The 17,810-nt window shown below is 41.7% G+C and overlaps 1 protein-coding gene across 1 annotated transcript in view; it reads left to right on the forward strand.

Annotated features, from left to right (window-relative positions):
• LOC115107210 (phospholipid phosphatase 4-like) overlaps positions 1–17,810 on the forward strand; it is a 146,832-nt gene that overhangs the window by 52,319 nt on the left and 76,703 nt on the right. Inside the window, exon 2 of the mRNA XM_065008059.1 lies at positions 10,160–10,268. Coding sequence (XP_064864131.1) covers positions 10,160–10,268 — 109 coding nt within the window. The remainder of the gene's footprint in view (positions 1–10,159; positions 10,269–17,810) is intronic.

Consider the following 17,810-nt stretch of genomic DNA (forward strand, 5'->3'; position numbering starts at 1 on the left):
TCAAAATATGCTTTTAAACCATAGCTACACAAACATTTGTGTAAGAGTATTGATAGCTAGCATAGCATTAAGCCCAGCATTCAGCAGGCAACATTTTCACAAAAACAAGAAAAGCATTCAAATAAAATCATTTACCTTTGAAGAACTTCGGATGTTTTCAATAAGGAGACTCTCAGTTAGATAGCAAATGTTCCGTTTTTATTTGTGTAGGAGAAATCACTCCGTTTTGTTCATCACGTTTGGCTAAGAAAAACCCCCGAAAATTCAGTCATTACAACGCCAAACTTTTTTTCCAAATTAACTCCATAATATCGACAGAAACATGGCAAACGTTGTTTAGAATCAATCCTCAAGGTGTTTTTCACATATCTATTCAATGATAAGTCATTCGTGGCAGTTTGGTTTCTCCTCTGAAGCAAATGGTAAAATACACTCAGCTGGAGATTACGCAATAATTGCAACGGAGGACACCAACCGGAGCACCTGGTAAATGTAGTCTCTTATGGTCAATCTTCCAATGATATGCCTACAAATACATCACAATGCTGCAGACACCTTGGGGAAACGACAAAAAGTGTAGGCTCATTCCTTGCGCATTCACAGCCATATAAGAAGACATTGGAACGAAGCGCATTCAAAATCTGGGGCATTTCCTGTTTGAAATTTCATCTTGGTTTCGCCTGTAGCATCAGTTCTGTGGCACTCACAGATAATATCTTTGCAGATTTGGAAACGTGTGTGTTCCTTCCAAAGCTGTCAATTATATGCATAGTCGAGCATCTTTTCGTGACAAAATATCTTGTTTAAAACGGGAACGTTTTTTTATCCAAAAATTAAAAGAGCGCCCCCTATATCGAAGAAGTTAATGAACATGCACCTGTGGAGCGGTCGTTAAGACACTAACAGCTTACAGCCGGTAGGCAATTAACTTGTTGAGGATAGGGGGCAGTATTTTCACTTTGGATTAATTGCGTGCCCATAGTGAACTGCATCCTACTCTGTCCTAGATTGCTAATATATGCATATTATTATTACTATTGGATAGAAAACACTCTGAAGTTTCTAAAACTGTTTGAATTATGTCTGTGAGTATAACAGAACTCATGGGTCAGGCAATCTTCCAAACAAGAAGTGAAATTCTGAATGTGGGTCAACTTTGACGTCATCGCCCCCTCCTTTCCCAACAAGATATGGATCTGGAGTACTTCCTACGCCTTCCACTAGATGTCCTCATTCAGTAGAAAGTGGAATGGAGCTTTTGCTGTGAACTTTGACCGAATGGGAGGGGAAATAGTCACTGTCCTGACAGAATGCCATTTTCCTGTGGTGCATTTCTCTGTGGGTGCTACCGTCATTTCATTTGGCTGTAGCTGAAAACGTGTAGGGCCTAACTATCAGGCCCTACACCCAAACAAGGGCACTGCGTTCATCCACCTCTGGCCTGCTCGCCTCCCTACCACTGAGGAAGTACAGTTCCCGCTCAGCCCAGTCAAAACTGTTCGCTGCTCTGGCCCCCCAATGGTGGAACAAACTCCCTCACGACACCAGGACAGCGGAGTCAATCACCACCTTCCGGAGACACCTGAAACCCCACCTCTTTTAGGAATACCTAGGATAGGATAAAGTAATCCTTCCCACCCCCCCCCCCCTTAAAAGATTTAGATGCACTATTGTAAAGTGGCAGTTCCACTGGATGTCATAAGGTGAACGCACCAATTTGTAAGTCGCTCTGGATAAGAGCGTCTGCTAAATTACTTAAATGTAAATGTAAATGTAATGATCCGGTTGGAACGTTATTGGATATATACGAAAATAACATCCTGAAGATTGATGCTCTACTTAGTTTGACCAGTTTATTCGACCTGGAATATATATTTTTGAAGTTTTCGTGCGAGTTGTCCAGGACCGGCGTCAGCTTCTGGGCACGTGAGCTGAAAGTGGTAGCAAATGCAGCTAATTGGACACTAGTATTGGACATTATGGAACAAAACAACGATTTATTGTGGAATTAGGACTCCTTGCACTGCATTCTGATGAATGATCATCAAAGGTAAGGGAATATTTATGATGTAATTTCGTATTTCTCTTGACTCCAACATGGTGGAGAAATACTTTTAGGTCTGAGCATGGTAGGCTTTTTTCGTAACGTTTAAAAAAAATCTGACACAGCGGTTGCATTAAGAACCAGTGTATCTTTAATTATATGTAGAACATGTATCTTTAGGCAAAGTTTATGATGAGTATTTCTATTATCTGGCGTCGCTTTCTATAATTCCTCCGGATATTTTGGAGGCATTTCTGAACATGGCGTCAATGTAAACCGAGATTTGTGGATATAAATATGCATATTATCGAACAAAACATAAATATATTGTGTAACATGTCATATGAGTGTCATCTCATGAAGATTCTTAGAGCTACCCCCTACTTTTTTACATTTCCGCCTGAAGACATACCCAAATCTAACTGCCTGTAGCTCTGGCCCAGAAGCAAGGATATGCATATTCTTGGTACCATTTGAAAGAAAACTCTGGAGTTTGTGTAAATGTGAATTGAATGTAGGAGAATATAATACAATAGATCTGGTTTAGATAATACAATGGATACAATTTTTTATTGTTGTATCATCTTTAAAATGAACAAGATAAAACAAACATTCAGATAGGATGATGGGGACAATTTCAGTGAAAAATATGAGGGCAACAGTACTTGTGCAACGTTTCAGAAAGATAACTTCCAAAATGAGTGTGCTACATGACATTTATCAAGAAGTCACCCAGGTGTCCAACACAAGTAGCCCAAATGTACCCGAGTGGCCAAATTGGTGAAGGTATACATTTTGAAACAAATAACTATATATAAAATGCCAAAATGGTATTCCAACACAACCCCCCCAAAAATGGAGAACAAAAAAGAACAAAAAAATACATTTACAAAATAATATGGGTAACTATTTACACACTTTCAATATTTGGAAGACCCTCAGTCCTCTATCAAATCAAATAGATGTATATAAAATCAAATTTATTTACATCAGCTAATATCTCAAAGAGCTGTACAGAAACCCAGCCTAAAACCCCAAACACCAAGCAATGCAGGTGTAGAAGCATGGTGGCTAGGAAAAACTCCCTAGAAAGGCCAAAACCTAGGAAGAAACCTAGAGAGGAACCAGGCTATGAGGGGTGGCCAGTCCTCTTCTGGCTGTGCCGGGTGGAGATTATAACAGAACATGGCTGAGATTTTCAAAAGTTCAAATAATAATAATCACAGTAGTAGTAGAGGATGCAACAGGACAGTACCTCAGTTTAGGGTTCCATAGCCGCAGGCAGAACAGTTGAAACTGGAACAGCATCAAGGCCAGGTGGACTGGGGACAGCAAGGAGTCATCATGCCAGGTAGTCCTGACGCATGGTCCTCGGGCTCAGGTCCTCCTCCGAGAGAGAGAATTAGAGAGAGCATACTTAAATTCACACAGGACACCGGATAAGACAGAAGAAGTAGTCCAGATATAACAATCCGACCCTAGCCCCCCGACACAAACTACTGCAGCATAAATACTGGAGACTGAGACAGGAGGGGTCAGGAGACACTGTGTCCCCATCCGATGAGACCCCCAGACAGGGCCAAACAGGAAGGATATAACATCACCCACTTTGCCAAAGCTCTACACAATATTATGCTGCTGAGGTATATTAAACAGATATACTGTATATATATCAAATCAAATCAAATTTTATTTGTCACATACACATGGTTAGCAGATGTTAATGCGAGTGTAGCGAAATGCTTGTGCTTCTAGTTCCGACAATGCAGTAATAACCAACAAGTAATCTAACTAACAATTCCAAAACTACTGTCTTATACACAGTGTAAGGGGATAAAGAATATGTACATGAGGATATATGAATGAGTGATGGTACAGAGCAGCATAGGCAAGATACAGTAGATGGTATCGAGTACAGTATATACATATGAGATGAGTACGTAAACAAAGTGGCATAGTTAAAGTGGCTAGTGATACATGTATTACATAAGGATGCAGTCGATGATATAGAGTACAGTATATATGTATGCATATGAGATGAATAATGTAGGGTAAGTAACATTATATAAGGTAGCATTGTTTAAAGTGGCTAGTGATATATTTACATCATTTCCCATCAATTCCCATTATTAGTGGCTGCAGTTGAGTCAGTGTCAGTGTCAGTGTGTTGGCAGCAGCCACTCAATGTTAGTGGTGGCTGTTTAACAGTCTGATGGCCTTGAGATAGAAGCTGTTTTTCAGTCTCTCGATCCCAGCTTTGATGCACCTGTACTGACCTCGCCTTCTGGATGATAGCGGGGTGAACAGGCAGTGGCTCGGGTGGTTGATGTCCTTGATGATCTTTATGGCCTTCCTGTAACATCGGGTGGTGTAGGTGTCCTGGAGGGCAGGTAGTTTGCCCCCGGTGATGCGTTGTGCAGACCTCACTACCCTCTGGAGAGCCTTACGGTTGAGGGCGGAGCAGTTGCCGTACCAGGCGGTGATACAGCCCGCCAGGATGCTCTCGATTGTGCATCTGTAGAAGTTTGTGAGTGCTTTTGGTGACAAGCCGAATTTCTTCAGCCTCCTGAGGTTGAAGAGGCGCTGCTGTGCCTTCTTCACGATGCTGTCTGTGTGAGTGGACCAATTCAGTTTGTCTGTGATGTGTATACCGAGGAACTTAAAACTTGCTACCCTCTCCACTACTGCTCCATCGATGTGGATAGGGGGGTGTTCCCTCTGCTGTTTCCTGAAGTCCACAATCATCTCCTTAGTTTTGTTGACGTTGAGTGTGAGATTATTTTCCTGACACCACACTCCGAGGGCCCTCACCTCCTCCCTGTAGGCTGTCTCGTCGTTGTTGGTAATCAAGCCTACCACTGTTGTGTCGTCCGCAAACTTGATGATTGAGTTGGAGGCGTGCGTGGCCACGCAGTCGTGGGTGAACAGGGAGTACAGGAGAGGGCTCAGAATGCACCCTTGTGGGGCCCCAGTGTTGAGGATCAGCGGGGAAGAGATGTTGTTGCCTACCCTCACCACCTGGGGCAGCCCGTCAGGAAGTCCAATACCCAGTTGCACAGGGCGGGGTCGAGACCCAGGGTCTCGAGCTTGATGACGAGCTTGGAGGGTACTATGGTGTTGAATGCCGAGCTGTAGTCGATGAACAGCATTCTCGCATAGGTATTCCTCTTGTCCAGATGGGTTAGTGCAGTGTGCAATGTGGTTGAGATTGCATCGTCTGTGGACCTATTTGGGCGGTAAGCAAATTGGAGTAGGTCTAGGGTGTCAGGTAGGGTGGAGGTGATATGGTCCTTGACTAGTCTCTCAAAGCACTTCATGATGACGGAAGTGAGTGCTACGGGTCGGTAGTCATTTAGCTCAGTTACCTTAGCTTTCTTGGGAACAGGAACAATGGTGGCCCTCTTGAAGCATGTGGGAACAGCAGACTGGTATAGGGATTGATTGAATATGTCTGTAAACACACCGGCCAGCTGGTCTGCGCATGCTCTGAGGGCGCGGCTGGGGATGCCGTCTGGGCCTGCAGCCTTGTGAGGGTTAACACGTTTAAATGTCTTACTCACCTCGGCTGCAGTGAAGGAGAGACCGCATGTTTTCGTTGCAGGCCGTGTCAGTGGCACTGTATTGTCCTCAAAGCGGGCAAAAAAGTTATTTAGTCTGCCTGGGAGCAAGACATCCTGGTCCGTGACTGGGCTGGATTTCTTCTTGTAGTCCGTGATTGACTGTAGACCCTGCCACATGCCTCTTGTGTCTGAGCCGTTGAATTGAGATTATACTTTGTCTCTGTACTGACGCTTAGCTTGTTTGATAGCCTTGCGGAGGGAATAGCTGCACTGTTTGTATTCGGTCATGTTACCAGACACCTTGCCCTGATTAAAAGCAGTGGTTCGCGCTTTCAGTTTCACGCGAATGCTGCCATCAATCCACGGTTTCTGGTTAGGGAATGTTTTAATCATTGCTATGGGAACGACATCTTCAACGCACGTTCTAATGAACTCGCACACCGAATCAGCGTATTCGTCAATATTGTTATCTGACGCAATACGAAACATATCCCAGTCCACGTGATGGAAGCAGTCTTGGAGTGTGGAGTCAGCTTGGTCGGACCAGCGTTGGACAGACCTCAGCGTGGGAGCCTCTTGTTTTAGTTTCTGTCTGTAGGCAGGGATCAACAAAATGGAATCGTGGTCAGCTTTTCCGAAAGGGGGGCGGGGCAGGGCCTTATATGCGTCGTGGACGTTAGAGTAACAATGATCCAAGGTTTTTCCACCCCTGGTTGCGCAATCGATATGCTGATAAAATTTAGGGAGTCTTGTTTTCAGATTAGCCGTGTTAAAATCCCCAGCTACAATGAATGCAGCCTCCGGATAAATGGTTTCCAGTTTGCAAAGAGTTAAATAAAGTTTGTTCAGAGCCATCGATGTGTCTGCTTGGGGGGGGATATATACGGCTGTGATTATAATCGAAGAGAATTCTCTTGGAAGATAATGCGGTCTACATTTGATTGTGAGGAATTCTAAATCAGGTGAACAGAAGGATTTGAGTTCCTGTATGTTTCTTTGATCACACCACGTCTCGTTAGCCATAAGGCATACGCCCCCGCCCCTATTCTTACCAGAAAGATGTTTGTTTCTGCGCGATGCGTGGAGAAACCCGCTGGCTGCACCGCCTCCGATAGCGTCTCTCCAGTGAGCCATGTTTCCGTGAAGCAAAGAACGTTACAGTCTCTGATGTCCCTCTGGAATGCTACCCTTGCTCGGATTTCATCAACCTTGTTGTCAAGAGACTGGACATTGGCAAGAAGAATGCTAGGGAGTGGTGCACGGTGTGCCCGTCTCCGGAGTCTGACCAGAAGACCGCCTCGTTTCCCTCTTTTTCGGAGTCATTTTTTTGGGTCGCTGCATGCGATCCATTCCGTTGTTCTGTTTGAAAGGCAGAACACAGGATGCGTCGCGAAAAACATATTCTTGGTCGTACTGATGGTGAGTTGACGCTGATCTTATATTCAGTAGTTCTTCTCGACTGTATGTAATGAAACCTAAGATGACCTGGGGTACTAATGTAAGAAATAACACGTATATAGAGTACAGGGATACAGGTTGAATATATGATTCTAGACCTGCTACATCTACTGTCTCTATTATATTATGACAGACCAGCTAGATCTACTGTCTTTATTGTATCACAACTGACCAGCTGTATCTACAGTCTCCATTTCACTTTGGCCATTGTTGTGGGCCTCCCCTCCCCTCAACAGCCTCAAATAGGCTATTTCATGTGGGTTGGGATGGGGCGGCAGACACACGCATCTCACATTTCATGACATTACATGTTTATATATTTCTTCTAAAATTAAAATAAATCACAAATAATATTTTAGATGATTAATTTCAAACAAGGGCTTTAGCATGTGAAGAACTTACCAGTCCAAAACATGTCCTCTCCGTTCAAAAAATATTCCTCCACTTGGAAATCGCTAAATGAATCGTCCTACAACACTCTCTCTCATTTTTCCGATCAATTACTTCTAAAATTGTGTGTACATCTGTATATCTAGACTTCGATTTAGCTTTCCCTGACTTAGTCGCCATACTTATTGATTTATAAACAGCTGAATCTGCGCGTTTACCAAACAATGCTGTGCGTAATATGCGTAGGTCCTTCCGGTATAAAACTTCAATAGCAATGACTCTCTTTACGCCGGAGTTTACTACATGGGTTGGTCTTCCAACACATAACCATTGCATATTGCCATTTACCTCAGCTCATAGGCTATCTACCCAGCTAGATTTCAAGACAATCAGTGGTCATTGGGTTAAAATACAGTCAATCAACGAAACAGTTGTCATATCATTGGTGCACAATGATGTCATTACTTGTTGTCTTCAAATCGGTTTCTTTCAGTCAATATGTCCTGCGAAATGGCCCATCAGGTTTGATTGTGTTACAAACAAACCAGTTGATTGCAATGAAACCAAACTTGACTAGAAAAGTCACGTTTTGTGTGGGTATTTACCCTCGAATATGTCGTCAAATGGAATGAGACGGAATTCACGACACAAGCGGTTCACAAAATGTTTCTTGTTAGGCTATAAAAACGGATTTTATCAAACAAAAGATCATTCATTGTGTAACAATGAGCATTGGGATTGCAAACAGATGAAGATTGTCAAAGGTAAACTATTTATTTTAATGCAGTTTGATTTTGTTAGCCTCTGCTGGTTGAAATAGTTTTTTTTATGGGGCTCTATCCTCAGATAATCGCATTGTATTCTTTCGCGGTAAATCCTTTTTTAAATCTGACAACACAGTTGGATTAGCAAGATTCTAGGCTTTCGATACATGTGAGACACTTGTATTTTCATGAATGTTTAATATGACTATTTATGTAGCGATCACCGTATGTTGTGGTATTTCAGCCCGCTACCAGGTTCCGTGTGCAGACTGGTGGCCACACCAGATACTGACTGTTATTTTTGATTTTGACTCCCCCCTTTTTCAGGGATACAATGTTCATGAAATCACAAGTGAAATAAAGTGAAACAGAGCATAGCCTTTTGTTGATCACCCTGTCATCTCAGATTTTGAAATTATGCTTTACAGCCAAAGCAAGACAAGCATTTGTGTAAGTTTATCGATAGCCTAGCATAGCATAATGTCCAGTTAGCAGCAGGAAGCTTGGTCAGTAGTTTTGAAGGTAGTGCTCACGAGCCAAAATGGGTCCAAATATACTGTATATAACTTTTTGTAATTTGTATGATGTTAAAAATTCCAATTCATACAATATGTTACAAATGTGTAAGTGTTTAAGATCGCAGATGGCATCTTTAACTGTTGACCTCTTGAAACTAGGGGGCACTATTTTCATTTTTGAAAAATAACGTTCCCAAAGTAAACAGGCTATTTTTCTGGACCAGATAATAGAATATGCATATAATTGACAGCTTAGGATAGAAAACACTCTAAAGTTTCCAAAACTGTAAAAATATTGTCTGTGAGTATAACAGAACTGATGTTGCAGGCGAAAGCCTGAGAAAAATCCAATCAGGAAGTGAGTCTTATTTAGAAACCCCCTATTGAGCAGTGAAAGTGACGTCAACTAGATTCCCTTTTCTATGGCTTCCCTAATGTATCTAGTGTCACAATCCATAGTTTCAGGCTTTTATTTTGAAAAATGAGCGTGAGCGACAACATTGCGTCAGTGGTCAGCTGGTAGCTTTCAGTGATATGTGCGTAATAGACAAATGCAGCGATTGTTTGTCTTGCTCCTACTAAGAAGCCAACTGACCCGGTTGATATATTATCGAATAAATATTTGAAAAACACCTTGAGGGTTGATTATAAAAAACGTTTGCCATGTTTCTGTCGATATTATGGATCTAATTTGGAATATTTTTGGCGTTGTCGTGACCGCAGTTTCCGGTGGATTTCTCAACCAAACGTGAAGAACAAACGGAGGTATTTCAGGCAATAAAAATAATCTTTATGGAACAAAATGAACATTTGCTGTCTAACTGGGAGTCTCGTCAGTGAAAACATCCGAAGACCATCAAAGGTAAACAGTTAATTTGATTGCTTTTCTGATTTTCGTTACCAAGCTTCCTGCTGCTAACTGGACATTATGCTATGCTAGGCTATCGATAAACTTACACAAATGCTTGTCTTGCTTTGGCATAATTTCAAAATCTGAGATGACAGGGTGATTAATAAAAGGCTAAGCTGTGTTTCACTTTATTTCACATGTGATTTAATGAATATTAATATTTTCGAGTAATATTTTTTGTCCGTTGCGTTATGCTAATTAGTGTCAGTTGATGAAAATTCTCCGGGATCCGGGATGGGTTGTTCCAAGAGGTTAAGTGTAAAAACGTGTTAAGTCCAGTAGCAAAAATCCTCTTCAATGTTCTAAACATAGTGTTGGAGTGCTAGTTTGCTGTCCAAACCATCAAAGAATAACTTAAATCATAGTATTACTGTAACTAGATCCTTGTGGTCCTGTAGAACATGAGGCTTGCATCACCAGGATTGTGGGTTTGATTCCAGCTGGGGCCACCCATACGAAAATGAACGTATTGTGAAAGACAGGGCTAATGCGGCGGATTTGTGTCGCTTCCTCAGATTCACAGAGTTCCTGGAGCCCTTTGAGAGAGTGATCCAGCCAGAGGAGCTGTGGCTCTACAAAAATCCCTTGGTGGAGTCGGACCACATCCCCAAGAGGGTCATGTTCGTAAGTGACACAGACACACACTAACCACAAGGCCACTGAGTTTGTTATTTCATGTATTAATGCTATCTTGATGAGAATGATGTTATACTTCAAGGGAACACCCCCCTGAAATTGACATTTTTCACATTGCAAATGTAACACAAGTGAAGACCCAAGAGTAACATTTAGAAAATGTATCACCCCCTTAAAGTGCTTTCTGGACCATTTTTCGAAATGTTTTCGATTATTATTATTTTTTATTTAAACACGTTTTTTTGTCAATTGCACATGAACTGTATGAACATACTTTTGTCAAATTTTATTATCTTTTAAACATTTTTTAAAAACTTATCCATAAGACAAATGTTTTGTCCATTTGCAATTTGATTTCATAGGAAGTCAAAAGTCAAAGTCAAAATTCACTTTTTAATTTATTTACCAAATGCCATAAGAAATGTCCAAATGCAATATGAATTATTTGAAAGTTTCCAAATCAGGATGTTATGTCCATTTGCCATGTACGATCATAGGAAGTCTGTTTACACACCCATAAGTCAGTGAACCATGTCCAAAAGGCCTTTATACTGCCCAAATGATATATAGCACTATGTTACACCATGAATCAACCTAGATGGTCTATTTGTCATGTATGATGAGACAAACAAGAAAAACAGCACATAAAAATGTTTGGAAGACTGCCGATTGGTACAGTCCTAAATATATGTGTGTGTGTAACATTGAAGGAAATATATGAGCCATCCACACCTCCATATGGCTATATGGCCAAACTTCTACAGATGCACAATCGAGAGCATCCTGGCGGGCTGTATCACCGCCTGGTACGGCAACTGCTCCGCCCTCAACCGTAAGGCTCTCCAGAGGGTAGTGAGGTCTGCACAACGCATCACCGGGGGCAAACTACCTGCCCTCCAGGACACCTACACCACCCGATGTTACAGGAAGGCCATAAAGATCATCAAGGACATCAACCACCCAAACCACTGCCTGTTCACCCCGCTATCATCCAGAAGGCGAGGTCAGTACAGGTGCATCAAAGCTGGGACCGAGAGACTGAAAAACAGCTTCTATCTCAAGGCCATCAGACTGTTAAACAGCAATCACTAACATTGAGTGGCTGCTGCCAACACACTGTCATTGACACTGACCCAACTCCAGCCACTTTAATAATGGGAATTGATGGGAAATGATGTAAATATATCACTAGCCACTTTAAACAATGCTACCTTATATAATGTTACTTACCCTACACTATTCATCTCATATGCATATGTATATACTGTACTCTAGATCATCGACTGCATTCTTATGTCACTAGCCACTTTAACTATGCCACTTTGTTTACTTTGTCTACATACTCATCTCATATGTATATACTGTACTCGATACCATCTACTGTATGCTGCTCTGTACCATCACTCATTCATATATCCTTATGTACATATTCCTTATCCCCTTACACTGTGTATAAGACAGTAGTTTTGGAATTGTTAGTTAGATTACTTGTTGGTTATCACTGCATTGTCGGAACTAGAAGCACAAGCATTTCGCTACACTCGCATTAACATCTGCTAACCATGTGTATGTGACAAATAAAATTTGATTTGATTTGATTTCTCCCTTCGTTTGTAACGATTTTTTGAAAAACATCCAAAATGACAAGGGGCACCCCCTATTGGATGGGCACGGGTGGGGGTTGCTCCCTACCCAACCGTGGACCCCTTGCCTCCCTTTAGGCATTAAAACCATTTTAAAAATGTGCTTCTGGTAACACATTCCAATCACCAGGTGCACAGCTGTCCATTTGCAATATGTTTCAATGGGCAATTACCATCACGAATTTGACATGCTCAAAAATACTGCAGAAATGCAAAATTGACTGGACCGATGAAATCGGGATGGCCGGGCAGTGATTCTGGTTCCACTCCATCGCTTGTTGGTGTTAATTTCAGAATGTCATTTTGGTGATGGTTCCTTACATACCTTAAGGGAAGATTTCGGCAGTAGCTGTATGGTTAGTGAGAAAGTCCATATTGCAAATGTACGGTCCCTTACTAGACGTCCGAAATCGTTTGTAAAATTCGCGGACGGCGTCGGGCCGAGCTGCAGGGCCGGACCTACCAGGAAGTCATCAAATGAACTTTGTCGGACATTCGGTTTCCGTTTTACAAAAATAATAAGATTTTGGTCATTTTTCCGCTGTCCCGGAAATTCCCACAAGAGGGCATAAGCAATCATATTGCTATTGGACAAAACATCACGATTCACGACGGGGCCTTATCTCGAAAACTGAAAATATTTAGAAGCCGAAACTCGGTGAGCGTAGGTTTGGCATAATGGGCAGTTGGCCCCGAACAAGATGGTGTCTAGGCCTCAACGGTTTTTGAGTTATGGCCATTTATCTGGGATTAAAGGTCCAAAATGAAAATAGAGAAATTATTTTTCCACTTCACGTCAAAGTCAAGGAGCCTCCGGTGTCAATAAAAAAAGAACCAGCCATTTATCTATCGTCATTTAATAGAAATCGTAGAACGACAGATTGGTGATGTTCACGGATAGGTGTTTTTTTTTCAACGGTTACAGATCCAGTTGCAGGGTGTTCTTACGAATCGTTTTAAAGTGTGCTGCAGAGCTCTGCGAGATTTCTGTGATTTTCTATGATTTTCACACACTCACTAAACCCTCTGTAAATAACTCAGTTCTTAACGTACAGACTTAAAACTCAGGATTCTGTAAAGGCATACCCCAATCATGATATGAGTTTATTTATAGCTTCCTGTGCCAACCGGAAGTGGCTTAAATGGTGTCACAGTGGCAGTTTCCAAGGGTTAAAAAGGTCAGATCTTTTCAAAACTTCATATGTGTGATTAGGCAACCCCCATAAACTGTAAGTCAGTCATTTCTCCCAACAGATGTCAAAGAAAAGCTCTCTCTCACACACACACACAGCAAGGATGGAGTGACAAAGTGCGGTGCTTAAAGACACACAAAGCCTACGATGGCATTTCCATATTCTCTAGGCCGTGCCGAGTTCAACAAGATGCCCCGCTTGACCGTAGCTCGCTCGGTCTAAGCACAGCGACCATTAGAAAAGTAGGCCCAAAATGAAGGCTGGCCCTCAATGTCATTTGCTTTTGGGTGACAGTGAGAGAACCGTTAAGGTGAGAAGCACAATTCGACCTCAGGAACGTACCTGAGGTCCTCCCGATCCGTGCAAGCCTAACCTTGACCGTGTGGCATTAACCCTTAACAGTTAAAAGAAGGTGTTTACATCAAAGAGTTTGCATTGACTTCTCTCCCCATAGGAATACATTGCCTGCACCTCTAAATTCAACCTGAAGCCTATGTGGGTTATGAATGCCTAATGAACCTGTCTTCTATGACAGTCCATCAGACCACTATGAGGTCTACCTGTGTCGATTCTAAGCTTCCTGGAGCAAACGGAAGTGGTTAAATTGACCCAAAAGGTGTTTTGATGTACATAACCTTCAAAGGTGAAAATGACTACATTCAACCCTGTGTAGATCGTAGATCAGCCAATTCTTAACTTAAAGGCTTAAAACTCAGGATTCTGTAAGTGTCTATGTCAATCAAGACATGTGTTTACTTATAGCTTCCTGTGCCTACCGGAAGTGCCTTTAATTGGGTCACACTGTCTGTTTTGAAGGGTTAAAAAAGTCACATCTTTCCTAAACTTCATATGTGTGACTAGGTAACCCTCATGACCTGTAAATCAGTCATTTCTCCCAACAGATGTCAAAGAAAAGCTCTCACACGCACACACAGCAAGGATGGAGTTAAAAAGTGCGGTGCTTAAAGACACAGAGAGCAGGCAATGGCATTACCACAATCTCTAGGCCGTGCCGAGTTTAACGAGATATCCCGCTTGACCGTAGCTCGCTCTGTCTAAGCGCAGCGACCATTAGAAAAGTAGGCCCAAAATGAAGCCTGCCCCACAACGTCATTTGCTTTTGGGTGACAGTGAGAGAACCGTTAGGGTGAGAAGCACAATTCGACCTCAGGTACGTTCCTAAGGTCCTCCCGATCCGTGCAAGCCTAACCTTGACCATGTGGCATTAACCCTTAATAGTTAAAAGAAGGTGTTTACTTCAAAGAGTTTGCATTGACTTCTCTCCCCATAGGAATACATTGCCTGCACCCCTAAATTCAACCTGAAGCCTATGTGGGTTATGAATGTCGTATGAACCTGTCTTCGATGGCAATCCATCAGGCCACTACGAGGTCTACCTGTGTTGATTCTAAGCTTCCTGGTCCAACCGGAAGTGGTTAAAATCACCCTAAAAGTGTTTTGCCATACCCTGCCTGCAGTTTGATAGACATAGTGCATTCAACCCTGTATAAATCAGTCAATTCTTAGCGTAAGGACTTAAAACTCAGGATTCTGTAAAAGCATACCCCAGTGAGGATATGTGTTGACTTATAGCTTCCTGTGCCTCTTGGGCTGTTTCGAGGGGTTAAAAAAGTCCGATCTTTCCAAAACTTCATATATGTGATTAGGCAACCCCCATGAACTGTAAATCAGTAATTTTTCCCATAAAATTTCAAAGGAAAACTAAATCACACACAAACACAGCTTGGAAGGAGGGACCCATTGGGGTGCATACACTGCCTGCATTAGTTAACCTTGTTGGAACTTTTAAAGAACCGTCAGACCTAGAGTTCCGAAACTTTAGAATCCTGTTCTAGACCTCGGGTCGATAGTGCGTGGTGAGTTACGTGGCTCTAGACGGATCTCGGACCGATTAACAGCTTCGTACATTTGCAATGACTTCAATTCATTTTGACCATTACGAAAATGGCGACATTTAGAAATGTCTCAGAGACACAAGACTAGGTGCATTGCGACCGTCTCGGCCCATATAGACAGACCCCAACGTTTCTGTCCGATAGCTCATTCAAGGACCCCGTAGCAAGTCATAGAAAAAAGTTGATTTTCAGCACCAATTAGGGTTTTGCTCGGACACCAAATGACCGATTGAGCCGAAACTTGGGATTCGGGGTCGCCTCAGCTAGGCCTACACGTAACATAAGAAATGGACCCGCAGCTAGAACGTAACTATGTGTTTTATGTTTTTTTATGGTTTGAACCGAAGGTGTTGTGAATTTTGGGCCAGCTCTGAAGTATGTGATAGTTGGCTACTAAACGAGTTGGAAAAAGTGGGTTTGGTGTCAGTTTGTATCAGTTTGGTGTCAGAATGATATCTAATTGACTGATGGACAGTGACTTGCTGGTGACTCTTGTCCAGTTGCAATATGTTTAAACAGTGAGGTACCATCACCAAAGTGACATTCTGAAATCAACCCTAACGAGCCATTGAGATGAACCAGAATCACTGCCCAGCCATCCCGAGTTCATCGGGCCAGTCAATTTCACATTCCTGCAGGATTTTTATAGCATTACAAATTCGTGATGGTACCTGTCCATTGAACCATATTGCAAATGCACAGTGACTTTGCAAAAGTAAGAAAACATAAACAAATGGACATAATGAAATCACCTTATTTTTATTTTTGGGTTACCAGTTGCACAACAATGCATGTGCATTTGCAATATGATTCTATAGTGAAAAAACATCACCAAATGGACATGATGAAATCAACACAACGAGTGATGGAAAGGTACAACTATCACTGCTCGGCCATCCTGTGTTCATCAGGCCAGTCAATTTTGCATTTTTGAGCATGTCAAATTTCATATGGTAAATGCCCATTGAACCATATTGCAAATGCACGTGCACTTGCAATATGATTGTATAGTGAAAAAACATCACCAAATGGACATGATGAAATCAACACAACGAGTGATGGAAAGGAACAACTATCACTGCCCGGGCATTAATATCAGAATGACCGGTAAATGCATTTACAACCATATTTTTATTTTTGGGTTACCAGGTGCCTATTTTCAATCACCAGTTGCACAACAATGCGTATCCATCAGAATATTTTAAACAGTCCATAAAGCACTCAGGACGGCCCCCATAGATAGAGGGCCGTAGTAGGGTACTCCCATAGCGGGCATGGACAATAGGAGTCCCGGTAAATGCATTTACAACAATATTTTTATTTTTGGGTTACCAGTTGCACAACAATGCACGTGCATTTGCAATATGATTCTATAGTGAAAAAAACATCACCAAATGGACATGATGAAGTCAAAGCAACGAGCGATGGAAATGAGCAACTATCACTGCCAGGCCATCCTGTGTTCATCAGGCCAGTCAATTTTGCATTTCTGCAGGATTTTTGAGCATGTCAAATTTCATATGGTAAATGCCCATTGAACCATATTGCAAATGCACGCGCACTTGCAATATGATTCAACAGTGAAAAAACATCACAAAATGGACATGATGAAATCAACACAACGAGTGATGGAAAGGAACAACTATCACTGCCCGGCCATCCTGTTCCCATAGTGGGCATTAATATCAGAATGACCGATAAATGCATTTACAACCATAATATTATTTTTGGGTTACCAGGGGCCTGTTGCACAAAACTAGGATAAGGGATTAAGCCAGGATATCTTGGTGATCCTGGCTCAATTGATCCGTAATCCGGTTGCACTAAAGATGGATAGGGGGCAGGAGGATATGTTATGGTATAAATTACCATGGAGATTTATTCTGTGGAGCTAGCCTGCTCCAGACCAGGCTAAATTCCAGGATCTATTTAATCTCATCCCTAATGTCAGTCAGCAGTCACCACAAATGGAAACCAATAGTTATTTCACTGCTCACTATACATTGTTATCACATATAACTAGACCCACTGTTATTATTTAAACGTTTGTGATCATTAATTTCAATGATTTTGGATAAAAAATGATTTTTAGATGATGTTGCTATCATTAGATAATTTACAGTTTCCCATAGACTATAAGGCTATATATAAAATGATAGAATATTAGGGCCACAGAGGGGAAAAAAACACAAGTCATAATATTGTAACCAGTTGTTTTAAAGGAGGACAGTTGTTAAAATGACAGATGTGGGGCATTTCGTGAAATTGTACTTCAGTATGGTTTCATAAACAAAGACATGCTGATGTGCCAGAATATTAAGTATCACATTGTCATAAGTATCAAAACTGTAAAAACAATATGTAGCTTTTCTGCAGAAAGAACCAGCCTCATAAATTTATGACTTTATCCTTTTTCTTCAGTGTGGCCCTAGTACTCTGTCATATAAACAAATACACATTCCATATGAATATAAAAACACAATGTGTAACATTATGTTCCTTTATTGAATAAGGACAAAACAAAGCAGGTAAACCATCAGCTCCTTTCGAAACTGAAGTCACAGTGACTCTACAAGATGGAAAGCACAGAATCCAAGCATATTATACAAAATGATACATACACATTCAAAGGTCTGTATATAACACACCCTGCATGTCTGCACACTAAAATAAATGCAGGACAAATCCATACACATCAACTGAACAGACAAATGAATGGATGCAGTAGCCTCCTGCAGCCTTGTATTACACACAGTATACCGCACAAACATCATAAGA

This window comes from Oncorhynchus nerka, linkage group LG23 (assembly GCF_034236695.1).
Source record: "Oncorhynchus nerka isolate Pitt River linkage group LG23, Oner_Uvic_2.0, whole genome shotgun sequence".
In the NCBI taxonomy this organism is placed as follows: Eukaryota; Metazoa; Chordata; class Actinopteri; order Salmoniformes; family Salmonidae; genus Oncorhynchus; species Oncorhynchus nerka.